General features: G+C 35.6%; 1 protein-coding gene across 2 annotated transcripts in view; it reads left to right on the top strand.

The window, feature by feature from the left end:
* LOC132910479 (glutamate receptor ionotropic, kainate 2-like) overlaps positions 1-12483 on the top strand; it is a 153582-nt gene that overhangs the window by 121793 nt on the left and 19306 nt on the right. For both annotated transcript variants that reach the window (XM_060966213.1, XM_060966212.1), the window contains 2 exons: positions 8933-9088; positions 10774-10985. In XM_060966213.1, coding sequence (XP_060822196.1) covers positions 8933-9088; positions 10774-10985 — 368 coding nt within the window. The remainder of the gene's footprint in view (positions 1-8932; positions 9089-10773; positions 10986-12483) is intronic.

Here is a 12483-nt window from a genome sequence, read left to right as displayed (position 1 = left end):
TCGCAACATCGATTTTCCATATCGCCCGTCGCTGGACCGAACTTTTATCACGCGATAGGAGATGAAAGTTTCGCCCGGCAAAAGTATAGGGAAGACAAAGGGTGCAGATCGATCAGCCGCCGCTCCGTTTTCGATTACGGTGGCGGCGCTTGCAAACGCCTCGCCTTCGAATGGAAAAGTTTCGAGGTGCCACGGCTCGTTTTGCGAGCAGACGGGTCAAACGGAACAGTGAATGAAATTCACGTTTGCCTCGGGATATTGTGGTTCCAAAGACCACCATTGTTCTCCCTTTATTCTGCAAAAATCAATTTTCTGCCGATTTTTCTTTGTTATTAATGTTCAAAATAAAGATAAAAGTCGTTAATACGTTCGACGGGGGAGTTGCCATTATTCATAAGAGGTGATGTTTTATTTTCTATATTTGCAAAGTATTCAGATTATATTGTACAAGCGGATTTCAAACTCCAGAACAAAGTACTTGCGCATTGATATTTGAAACAATCGAATCTCGAGAAGGTACTATTTCTATTTTGAAAGGCAAACGACTATACGTGTAGAGACTATGTATAGTGGAAGAACACGCTGAGTTAGACTTTTCAGAATAATTTCGGAATTCAATTAATTCCGCATTATCGGGATTGTCATCTTATTTTCCTTGTGAAAATTCTTCCTTTTGTCCTCTTGTAAAGTTTGATATGTTAAATTAACAATTTGTTATTTAATTCACACACGGCTAAGAATACCGGTATTTAACAATAGAATGGAAATTGTATGAATTATAATTCCGGTTCATCAAATATTTACAACAGTCTCCGGTTCGATCGAAAATACATTAAAGAAGCTAAAATTTTAAAGCCACCAGGTTCCGGCAGTGTTTTAACGAATTAATTTAGTAAAAACATTCCGTTTTAATAAATTAAAAGCGCTCGACGGCCAACCAATCGAATTTTCTATCGCGTTTCATAAATTCGTTCATAACCGATCATTACATATTGATACCAAGAGGAGAACGAAAAAATAACAGCGTTTTAATTAAATTCACATGCTTCGTTGGCGAAATTTCACACATATTATTAACTTTCATTATTTATTGTTCTGTCTGTTTCGACGAACGATGTTTCTCCATCAGACGATTGTATTTAATTTATCCAAGTTATCGTTTCAATTATCCATAGCGAAGTTTTACATGAATTCGGCAAAAATTTATCGAGTTTCTCATTACGAAAATATCTGTACGTCCAGACAGGATATATCGCCGATTGATCTAAGGTCGAAATTAATCGATTCCAGGTCGATTCACGATTCTGGATCAATCGTAATGGAATTAAGACGAATGGAGCAGGTTCAGCGAAATAAAAGAGTGAGAGAAGGAAAAGCGAATGATCGATCACTGAACGATACGTTCGTTCGACTGATATCCACCCAAAGCATCGAGCACGTGTAGAATTTAACGCGAATCCATAAAAAATTTGATGCGCTATTCTTCTATTCGGATAGTCTTCAGGAAAATTCAATTTACTATCAAACGGAAGATATTTCGTTATCGTAAATTATTCGTAATGATTTCCCGAAGCAGTTTTTACATTTTCATTAAGGGAACCACGATAGAAATAATAGATACGAATACTTTTTGTCTATGAAACTTTAGAAATCTCAAGTTACAAGATATGAGTATTAAAGAATCTCCTTGCATTACACGGTAACAAATTTAATTATATAACAAACCGTAATTTTGTAGTAAATTTTTCGAATAACAAGTATCTTATTTGATATAAAATTGTAAAATACTAACAACAAAGTCTATTACCTGTAACTTGTAATTTATCAATCCACTAGTGTTCCTAGTTGACAAATTACTGTTCAACGATGCATAATAAGAAGATGAAGAACATTTACAACTTTTTAACAGTCTTGTATCAGCGCATCTTTTATTAACGACTAATGAAGCTTCTTACATAAAAAATTTGTCACTTGTCACTTGTGTTCATTGGACACGTATTGGGTTGGCAACTAAGTTTTTTTTTTTTTTTTTTTTTTTTTATTTTGGTTATTTTACAATTTGTCCTTGCGGACATTTGGTAAAGTGTTATATCTTGTTGGTGAAGAAAAAAAAAATATAAATAAAAAATAATATAGCATGTGGGCGGCTACCCCCAGCGGGGTGCTAGCTTCATTTTTTTTCTAAGTTATATCTTTTATGAAGGCAACTAAGTGATTGCGAATTTTGTCATTAGATGGTAATGATGAACCCAATACAAAGAGCGATGTATTTTATTCATTCGAAGAGACTCTGTCCTGTCTACCTACATTATCTTCTTTACACAGTACGACTACAATTACAATTCGCCTGTAGCGCTGCTCGTTCCTTGGCTGACCACAGCTGCTGGAGAACAATTTCCGAAACGTTAAGACGTTCCACTAAGTTCACATTTATCGTAGAACCAGTATGCAGCTTGGTCGTTGCGTCCCATCCCGGTCGTCGACTGTTTCTAATCGTCGAAAATCTGGATTTATCCGCAACCACGCAACTATCCTTTCTTCCGTGTAATGCCGACAGCATTTAGGTTCTAGTCGTGCGAAACAACCGACACATCGGCTCGAAATACGAGCAGTTGAATTTGCGAGGGCCTCTTCCTATGCTTTGGTCGGTCCGCGGTGTGTTTCCAACGCGCCACGCCGCACCGGTGTAAATAAATGCTAATTAACTCATTCTGACAATTAATTGGATTGCATAATAATTTCGACCGTGTTTAGATTGTAGATTTAGGGGTTGTTACTTTCATTAATCGCTCTCGTAATGAGTTTATAATATTTAACATATTTATAAGGATGATAAAGATGTACTGTGTAATATATTTTTATCAAAAAATGGTAATACGTGCTTTGAAACGGTGAATGAATTCTCAAAAAATAGTTTCCATGGCGAGTTAAAAAACAGACGAAGATCCAGTATTTATTGTAAATTCAAAATAAATTGTAATAATTTGTAACGCTTCGTGAAAAAAGTGTACATGATATCTAGAAATCATATGTATCCTTCCGCGATTATAAGCAATGTTTATCTTTACTATCTATCAATTTATTTATTTAAAACAGCAGAAACTATATCTAATTGAGAATAATAAACAATTACGTATATTCGTAGCTATAGCACCTAAAGGAGCGCATGAAGATTATTGTCTACATTTAAACATTTAAAAAGTAATCTTTATTTCGCCCATCATAATTAATTGTATTGAAAATGGATGTTGCAAAATTCGACAAATTTTTTCGCGATGAATCCATGCGTTACATATTTTCCTATAATTTCTTGAAATAAATTTTAGAAGCTATTCAAGTTATTTCTCATTGTCGATCAATCTCTGGGTTTCATTTAATTTATAATAAATTAGTCTTAAGTGATTGTGTGTCGAGGCTACAAGTAAGGCATTGATAACGGAGAACTTCAAGACATGATGCATTTAACCAGTTTGGTATGACATGTTAGTGTCGCAGCTAATTGAAGTGTATGTGATCAAACAATGAGTGTAACATGCAGAAAGTCAATATCGTGTACGTAGCATCGTATACGTAAAATGACAGGTTAACGTTGGAGTGGAATAATAAATTTCTTATAATATGTAAAGACCAAAGTTGTTGAGGAAATAGGAGATAAATAATAATTTATTAGAAATGATTACGCTATTGTAATACATACAATAATTCGTGTTTATTTTCACAGCGATAGGTATTGTTGTCGGGAATTTGATGCAATTGTTTATTGTAAATAATATTTTTATTGAATCTATTATTTTATTGTTTGTTCTACTGTATTATTATACTTTTACACCTACAAATTATCGTAATGAACGATACTGATTTGGGTTGTTTAATAAATAAAGTCCCATCATTTACTGTGAAATTTAATAAACGTTAATTAATTCCCCTCCATCTTTTTCTCTCTAACGATCGTACGGTAAATGTCTAGTTCGTTAAACGAAGAAGCATCACGTTCCATTGATTCGCAATATAGCAGGCCATTCACCATCCTCGTGTCACAGGCTCGAATTTACGGCGCCATATGACTCAGGAACGCAATGTTAACCCAGCAAATTGAGACAGATTGTATCCAGGTTTTCGATTCGTCATGCTCCTTGCAACGCCTTTAATCTCATGGAAATCAGATTACATCGAACCCACGTGCCGTGGCATCACCAAAAGGAACGAACAAACACGGCATCCTGTTTTGAATATCAACATTCATCGTCGAAATTTCTATGCATGTTAAGTACAAGATAAGAAAAAAGAAACGTGGCGGTCAAAGCGGATAAGCCGGTAAAGGAAAATGCACAAAATTGTTTCAAGATGCTTGTTCTATCGCTATATATAACTACGTTCTATTACCGCAATTTTTATTTGCGCACGTAACACAAGGTAAAGATCGAGTTATCGTAAAAATAATCGTACCGACTCTCCCTCACTTTTATCTCACATTTTTATGTAACGATCTAGCGATAACCGAAAATCATTTTCCTTTCAATTTATCTCCGTACTTTTCATCGTTCTCTCTATCGTGATCATTACAATTTTTACGAATTTCTACCGCATGATTTGCCGCATATAAATGACCATATATTACATCGGAGAATTCTCAATTGACTGACATTCGATTCGTCTTCTATTTCGAAACCCGATAGAAAATCCAATCTTCACGATTCTTCTTGTAGAAATAATATTGCTGGAAACACTAAACGCGGCAATCCACCAGCACTTATTGATTTCACGACAATCAGGAGCCATTATTGTCGGCGTAATCCCATCATGGGCGTCGAATCACCACAGTTGGCCGGAGATTATGGAGTCTGTGTCTAAGTATCGATATGAAACTGGACATGTAGTGGGCTGCCAGTCAGTCAGGTTTGACCACTGGCTGATGGGTTCGCCGCGTAATCCTGTGTTAGCTGAATGATTGAAATTATCTTCATGACTGATGTCGAGATCCCGTTTACCAAACCTATTCTATGTACTCGTGAGATCGCGCGGGCGTGCATAACAATCGAGTAACATGTCAAATATATAATTAGCATGACAAAATATGCATTAAACGTCGCGTTTATTATTAACGTCGATAGATTTCGAACGTTCCTATGGGACACAGTTTCGACCATGAAACCGACGTACACTGCTTGTTATCGATATTCTTCGTCGATGGATTTGCATAAAATTACGCGTGAAAAGTAGAAAAAATTATGCAAACGATCACATGACGTATCATACCGATAGGTTCACGAAAATTGAAGTAAATCTAGAAATTCATTAGAGGAAATTATTGAAGGATTTAAGAATTTGTATCATTTCCGGAACGTTAAATTGTACAAAACCTGTATTCAGTATTACAATAATAATTAATTTCATCGATTTCCGATATGATAAAATTAATCCTTTACCTATACTTGTTATCTGTTGATCACCGCTTTTAATTAATTTTAATATTCGTATTATTATGATATTTGTTGCTATTCGACTCCACACACGTTTTAAACTATTTTACATACACATTTAGATTTATTGAACAAATTTAGTTGAAACTTTCACAACGCAAATTGGGTTACAGTACTATCAGAATCGACATATAAAAATTAATCGTCGTATGAAACCAGTAAATGTTTTAATATCTGTAGACAAGACTGTATATCAAAAATTGATCGCCTGTAAAAAATGTATCAACGTTAAAGTATTTTCGAAATTCGTGAAACACGAATGAGCGCGTTTCGAAGACCGATATCGACGCAGTGGCGGCGTTTTTCTTTTATACAGAATTTTTCATCAAGCCTGTAGGTGCTTCGATTAAAGTTGGTATCGGTTGCGCGAAAATTTCAATCGGAACACCGTGACAATCCTAGCGAAACAACAAATAACGAAACAAAAAACGGGCTTAATAAATTCGTTTTAATCGAAAATATTTAATGAAACAAGATTTATCTGACTGTTATGCATACAGAAATTTGTCTGGTTCGATGTTGAAACATTAAATGATTCGAATTAACGACTGATATTTCGTCGGAAATATTTGGTCGCTACCTTTCTTTTTGACATTCCACTGTTTTTTTCGTATCTCTTCAGTCTCGAATGCTTTCTACGAATTTATTTGGCACCACTATGAAACAAAAGATACACACAGGCAATTGATCTGGTCCTTTGTGAACGTTGTTTTGTTACGAAAATTTTATACGTTTCAAACTGATCAGTCGTCGAATGTGAATGAGAGGATGAAAATATATCGAACTACAATACGTAATTCAGATTTCAATATCGCAATCTCGTTTTGAAACAGAAGGCATGTAACTGAGCATCTGTTTGGATTATTTCGTGAAAACTACGCGTTCTGACTTTTTACCGCGAAAATCCGCGTTGACGCGTGCTTCCACTTGTACTTGCTGACGCGTAATATTTTTAATGCGATTTACTCGCTAACGTAATAGGAGTCGCACGCTGCTGGAATCTTGCTGAAATATTACAGCGTTCGAATTATCACATTTATACAATTTTTCGTAAGTTACTCCAATGTAGATGCTAAAATAATCCTAGCGATGTTTAATATTCGTTGTTCTTGTCGTTCTTACACATGTTCTTAAATATCGTTCAACATTTTTAGTTTCTTTTTTTCTTTTTTTCTTTATGACTGAAGAAAGAGTTGAATCGTTTCGATTGAGATATTACATTGTTCTGGAAGTTTATGTTTTTGTTATCTGATGTACCTGATTATCTGACAGATTATCTACTATGCTCGTTATACATTTTCATTTGACCAAATTCATAAATAGTTCATCTTTAAGAATTATTCTCTCATCTGAAATTTTAAATATACTATTTTTTAATTAATTTTAATATTCGTATTATTATGATATTTGTTGCTATTCGACTCCACACACGTTTTAAACTATTTTACATACACATTTAGATTTATTGAACAAATTCAGTTGAAACTTTCACAATGCAGATTGGGTTACAGTACTATCAGAATCGACATATAAAAATTAATCGTCGTATGAAACCAGTAAATGTTTTAATATCTGTAGACAAGACTGTATATCAAAAATTGATCGCCTGTAAAAAATGTATCAGCGTTAAAGTATTTTCGAAATTCGTGAATTAATTCTTTCGCAATTTGTACGTTTCAACTCTCGCAGCCCGAGAGAAAGATTATAGGAAGGTTAGACAAGACTGTAGCTCGGACAAGTAGTCAGATATAGTTGTATAAATTTCACATCTTAAACATCATCATACGCGACACAATTATTCCTAGAAAAAGTTAACAATTCGTATTTTTTTTATATCCGATGCTAGAAATATATGAATCATTAACGTAAAGAAATGTTTTCTAAATCACTCGTTCGAAATTCTTCGTCATTTTAATACCCTGTCACTACAAAATACCCAGGGTCTAGAATCATTCTCCTGTATTTTCACAGAAAATTTCCCAAATCCTTTTGTATCGATTACCTTTCACTTGAAAACAGGAAATCTCGAGACACGAGGTAATAGCAAACAACGTGATCGAAACCACGAGGAACGATTTAACACGAATTAGCCGTAGATCTCGAGCAGCCGGGCGGGATAAATTCAAACTTCTGTTTCTTTTATTGGCGTTCGCTCGCACGTCGTTGAATTTCTACCGGAAGAAAGCGATTTCACCGGCGAGAAATTGTCCAATCTCGTCGAAGCTTCTGCCTTCCATCGCGATCTCGACCAATCTTTCGCCGGCACGCTTGAGCGAGTTCGAAAGTCGTCGTCGTCGTCGTCGTCGTCGTTGTCTTCCTCGGCTGAAACGATGTCGAAACGCTTGCGAGAGAAAGCGATCGTTCCCCGGTGTTTCGTCGAATGAAAATTCGTTCGCGTCGCCACGAAACGATCCCGTGTTTCACGCTGCCGGAATTTAATTAGAAACGTCGACGTCGGCTTTATCTGACGAGGGTTGGGGACCTTTTCCTGCCTGCAACTTTCGATCAAATGTAAATGCAGGCAACTTGATTTTTCGTCGCTCTAGTTCGCTGAATTTGAACGAAGTGAAAGGACACGTTTATATGACGCGTAAAATTGTATTTACGCTACGTGACAATATTAAAGGGTTGCTAACTGTAAATTTTGTTAAGAGAATAGCCGATTTTCCAACTGCCATAACTTTGCTGCATTCTATGATTTATAAATTCCCATAACTCACAATCAATATAGGTAATCGAAACACTTTTGATAATTGAAGAGAAATCGATCTTCCTATTCATGGAATATTAATATACCATTCACGAAACAATCAATTCGATTGTCCTTCGATTCGTATTGATCATTCTGACGTGAGTCGATTGCTCTGCCTTTGATTGAATTGTTTTCAACGTTCATCGCGTCTACTTCAAAAGTTCGTAATTGTCAGATGGCTGATATACGGATGCAAAACTGGGAATCGAATTGCAAACTGCAGAATTACGATATCGTAAAATTTGATGTTCTAGTTAACCTACTTTACGGCTACTCTACTTTTCATTTCGTTCCTCACAATTGTAAGGATATATGTTCACTGAAAAATTTCGTTCTCAGCCACTTCTCTCACAGCGAAAATTTAATTTCTAAGAAACTCATAATTGAAATGAAACCACAATCTACCCAGTTTCCTTTATGCTATTTATAAACAACGTCCGAATAACAGTCCCTGGGACGCAACAAGATTCGCACTTCATATTCACCAAGATACCAACAGGCTGACACACTAGAGCGGTAATCTCACAGCGATCTTTAAAAATATTAAACGGCAAAAATTATTGTGAAATTATGTTATTTCTTTAAAATCTTATACTTGTCCAATTTCTCCGAAATTAAAAAAAAAGAAGACTTTATAATCTGCCAGTAATGACTCCGGTAAAATGGTCGGATGGTACGTCACGTTTTCTGTTGTTGTCAGGTGCAATCTTTCATGCAGGCGATGAGGAGCACATAGCTGCGTTTCAATCGGCGATATACAAGACGAAATTCGAGCACGTCGCACCCGCATTCGAGCTGGAGTCCATCATAAAGCAGGTAGAGGTTAATACCGACAGCTTCAGGACCGCCGCTGCTGGTTTGTATGAATACTCAATACATATATATGTGTGTACATATATGTATATATATGCACATACTACTCATACTGCTTATAGGTATTTCCTAATCTCCGTTCACCTACGCTGTTTAAAGAGATAGGAAATTGACGAAAAAATTAAATTAAATCAAATTAGATTAAGAATTTTCTAATAATTATGCACACGAACTGATAAGTTTTTAGCTGTTTCTTTAATAGAGTATTTGGTTTATATTGATTTATTTCAATATTAAATGTACACTCTACGATTAAAACACGATTGAAACATAAAAATTCAAAGATTGCGGCAGGACTAATTAAACTTTGTATTTCTTGTAAGATACAATTTTTAGTTACACAATTTAGCATCAAGTATTTTCTTTATTGTCAAATAAAGTAATTAAATTTGGTATAAATACATTCGACTTATTTTCGTATATAGAACTACTTGCTATCAAATAGCCACTCCTACTCAATTGGAAATTAGTTAAATTTACATATGCTAGAATTTGAAATTTCAAACTCGATTTTCTCACAAACCGAGTCTCCAAACGAATTTCATTACCCTCGATTTTTGTCTTAATCCAAGTCATATAGAATCTCCCTGATTTCAACTACAAATTATGAGTCACGTTTTATAGTAACTGCACCAATAGGAAGAATTTTAAATGGAAGTACATTTACTACGAATTGTTTTTAGTTTACATTCGAAATGGCTGCGTGGCAAAATCAGCTGACTAGAAAGGTTCAAAGCTGCTAATGAACCAATTAACAAGCGAACATATACGACCGATCGATCGCGAGAAATTTAAACGTTTAATTCCAGTTAATTGCAAAGGAAACGCGACGAGCATCGTCGATGCTAAACGAACAGAATCTAACGAGTAAGATAGTCTACGATTTTCTTGCGATCGAACTCCTCGAATCCGATCGACGCGATAAATTTCACGTTAAATCCTGTCGCGAAGAGAACTGATCGAGAGGTGGAGCGATAATAAAGCGTAATTGGACGTCTGTGCCTCGCGATGCAACTCGATATTTAAATAGTTTCTCTCTTTTTTTGTTGTCTCCTTGAAATTGAAGCACGTAATAAAATTATTTTTAATACGATCGTATCTATCGAGCACCGCTCTTTTTATATCGAAGAACTTAAAGAATAAGATATTAATTATCTTTCGTTTGAAATTATACACATTTTCAAAGTCATTGAATTAGGACCAAAAGTTTCAGTGCATTTCATGTTTCTTAACAAAATTCAGTGAATTCTAATACAAAAATTCATTAATTATTAAAGTATTGTATGCAAAACGCCATTTATAAATGTTACGATATTAAGATAGAAAATGAATCGAGTCTTAAAGATAATTATGAACTTATTAAAATTCATATGTTCAGTATAATAATATTACCCTTATTTTGTTTTCTACCATTATTTTATTTTTTCCTTACTTTTGTGCCATGCTTACAAAACGTAAAATTTCTACGCATACTCTTGAAACGACCAGGATTTAACCTGATCAAAATTTATCAAATCTCGAGCATCATGGTTATCGCGTTCCCTCGAATAGCAACTTACGTAGTGGTCTTCGTCCCGCAGCCAATTCCAAGATAGCCTCGTTCGTGCACTTTACAAGATGCAATTTGGTGAACCGGACAAGCCGAGGTAACACGCTTTAACATTGCAGCCTGTGAGCTTTTGGAGGAGGGTGTGGCAGCAATCTTCGGTCCTTCGAGTTCGTACACTTACGGAATTGTCGCAAGCATCGCGGCACGGTTCGACGTGCCGCACATGGACTATTTCTGGCGACAGAACGAGGAGCTGCAGGAAGGCCAAGAACCGAAGAACCCGACACCGATGACGATCAACGTGTTCCCTGACAGCAACATGGTTAGCAAGGTAAGCGAAAATCGAAGTGTTGGCGTCGGAAGGGCTGAAGTTAATTGCTGTCTCATGACGTGGAACATATTTTCGTCGAAGAATTAATTAAAATGAATTTGACGTCGATTATTATTTTTCATCTAAATTTGCAAGTTAAACTTCGTTCAGATTAGTCAAATTATCTGAATTCAAGCAACTCGAACAAAAATCTGTTAGTTAGTTGTCCTCAAATATCCTTTCAATTTTCAATTCTTTTTCACATTTGACATATCACTTGATACCAAGTCATTTGGATTCAAGTAACCTGACTAATTAGACAAGGTTTTCACGACTTCAGACACGAATCGATATTCAAAGAACGCCCTTTCTAATATATGTAACAAATATTTGTACGATGCCTGTTACACAGTGTAATTACAACATAATACATGAGATATTAACATAATTTGAAAAAGAAATATAAAATGTGAGTAGAATAGGAATAAAGATTCGTCAGCTGATTCATTGACTCGCACTGTTACGAGAGTGTTTCTAGTACAAAATTAATTTGTAAACTGTAACTTAAACGTATTTTGTAAAATAAGCTTCTATCGACAATCTTGTGCTCAATCTTACCTCGTCTTTTAGAACCACACGTTCTAAATTCTAACTATTACCCACATCTTTTAATACACTGTATACATATATGGAAACTTTCACCGTGTCATTTTAACCTGGCGACACGACGCGACAGGAACGCTTCGGAAAGGAAAACCAATGAAAGAAAAACTGATGGGGTGAAGAGAAGACAGCGAAATGGGCGAGCGCCAGGGTGGAGGTGGCGTTTCGATGCATTTTAAATTACTCGTTTAATGAGGCAAATCGAGCGGGATTGAAGTAGCTGGTGCATTAAACCGGCTAGTCGAAGCTAATGAGCGCGATCAAAGACCAAACTTCGGCTAACGACGCCGGATGAGTTTTTATTTTGCCGGTCTTTTCATGGACATAGCGTCGGAAAAACAAACGAACGCGGGTTGATACGAATCGAACGGGGTTCTCCGATTAAGTCTAATTAAAATTGTCGACGAACGTGCGTGACAAGCGTAAAGGATTATTTAACGTTTCTTTATCTTTATGGCGCAATTAAAATTTTTTTAAGCGCAGTTCCTGCAGTATGTATGCGAGGTTAGTTAAATTTAAATCTCATGGTAATTGATACAGTACGTTGGTGCTCATGCTTGATGCAAAAATATGCATCGATATGTCGGAAAGAAAAAACGGGAGAAGGAATTATAAAGGAAATGTTAAACGCATGAAACGTATAAAAAGTCTTGTGCCAGAGAAAAAGGCAGCAATTAATATTATACATATATCGATGAACAATAAACGGCATACGACCATTCGTGGCTAAGAATATTACAGGCGATTAATCTTTAGGAAATAAGGGAATCGTTTAATGAATTGTACGATATGATAATATTTATGGAAGCAACAAATTTATTGCCTGCTTCTTAAATGTTTTCCCGTTTTTGATACA

This window comes from Bombus pascuorum, chromosome 9 (genome assembly GCF_905332965.1).
Source record: "Bombus pascuorum chromosome 9, iyBomPasc1.1, whole genome shotgun sequence".
Lineage (NCBI taxonomy): Eukaryota > Metazoa > Arthropoda > Insecta > Hymenoptera > Apidae > Bombus > Bombus pascuorum.
This window is presented reverse-complemented; position numbering and strand designations above follow the sequence as displayed.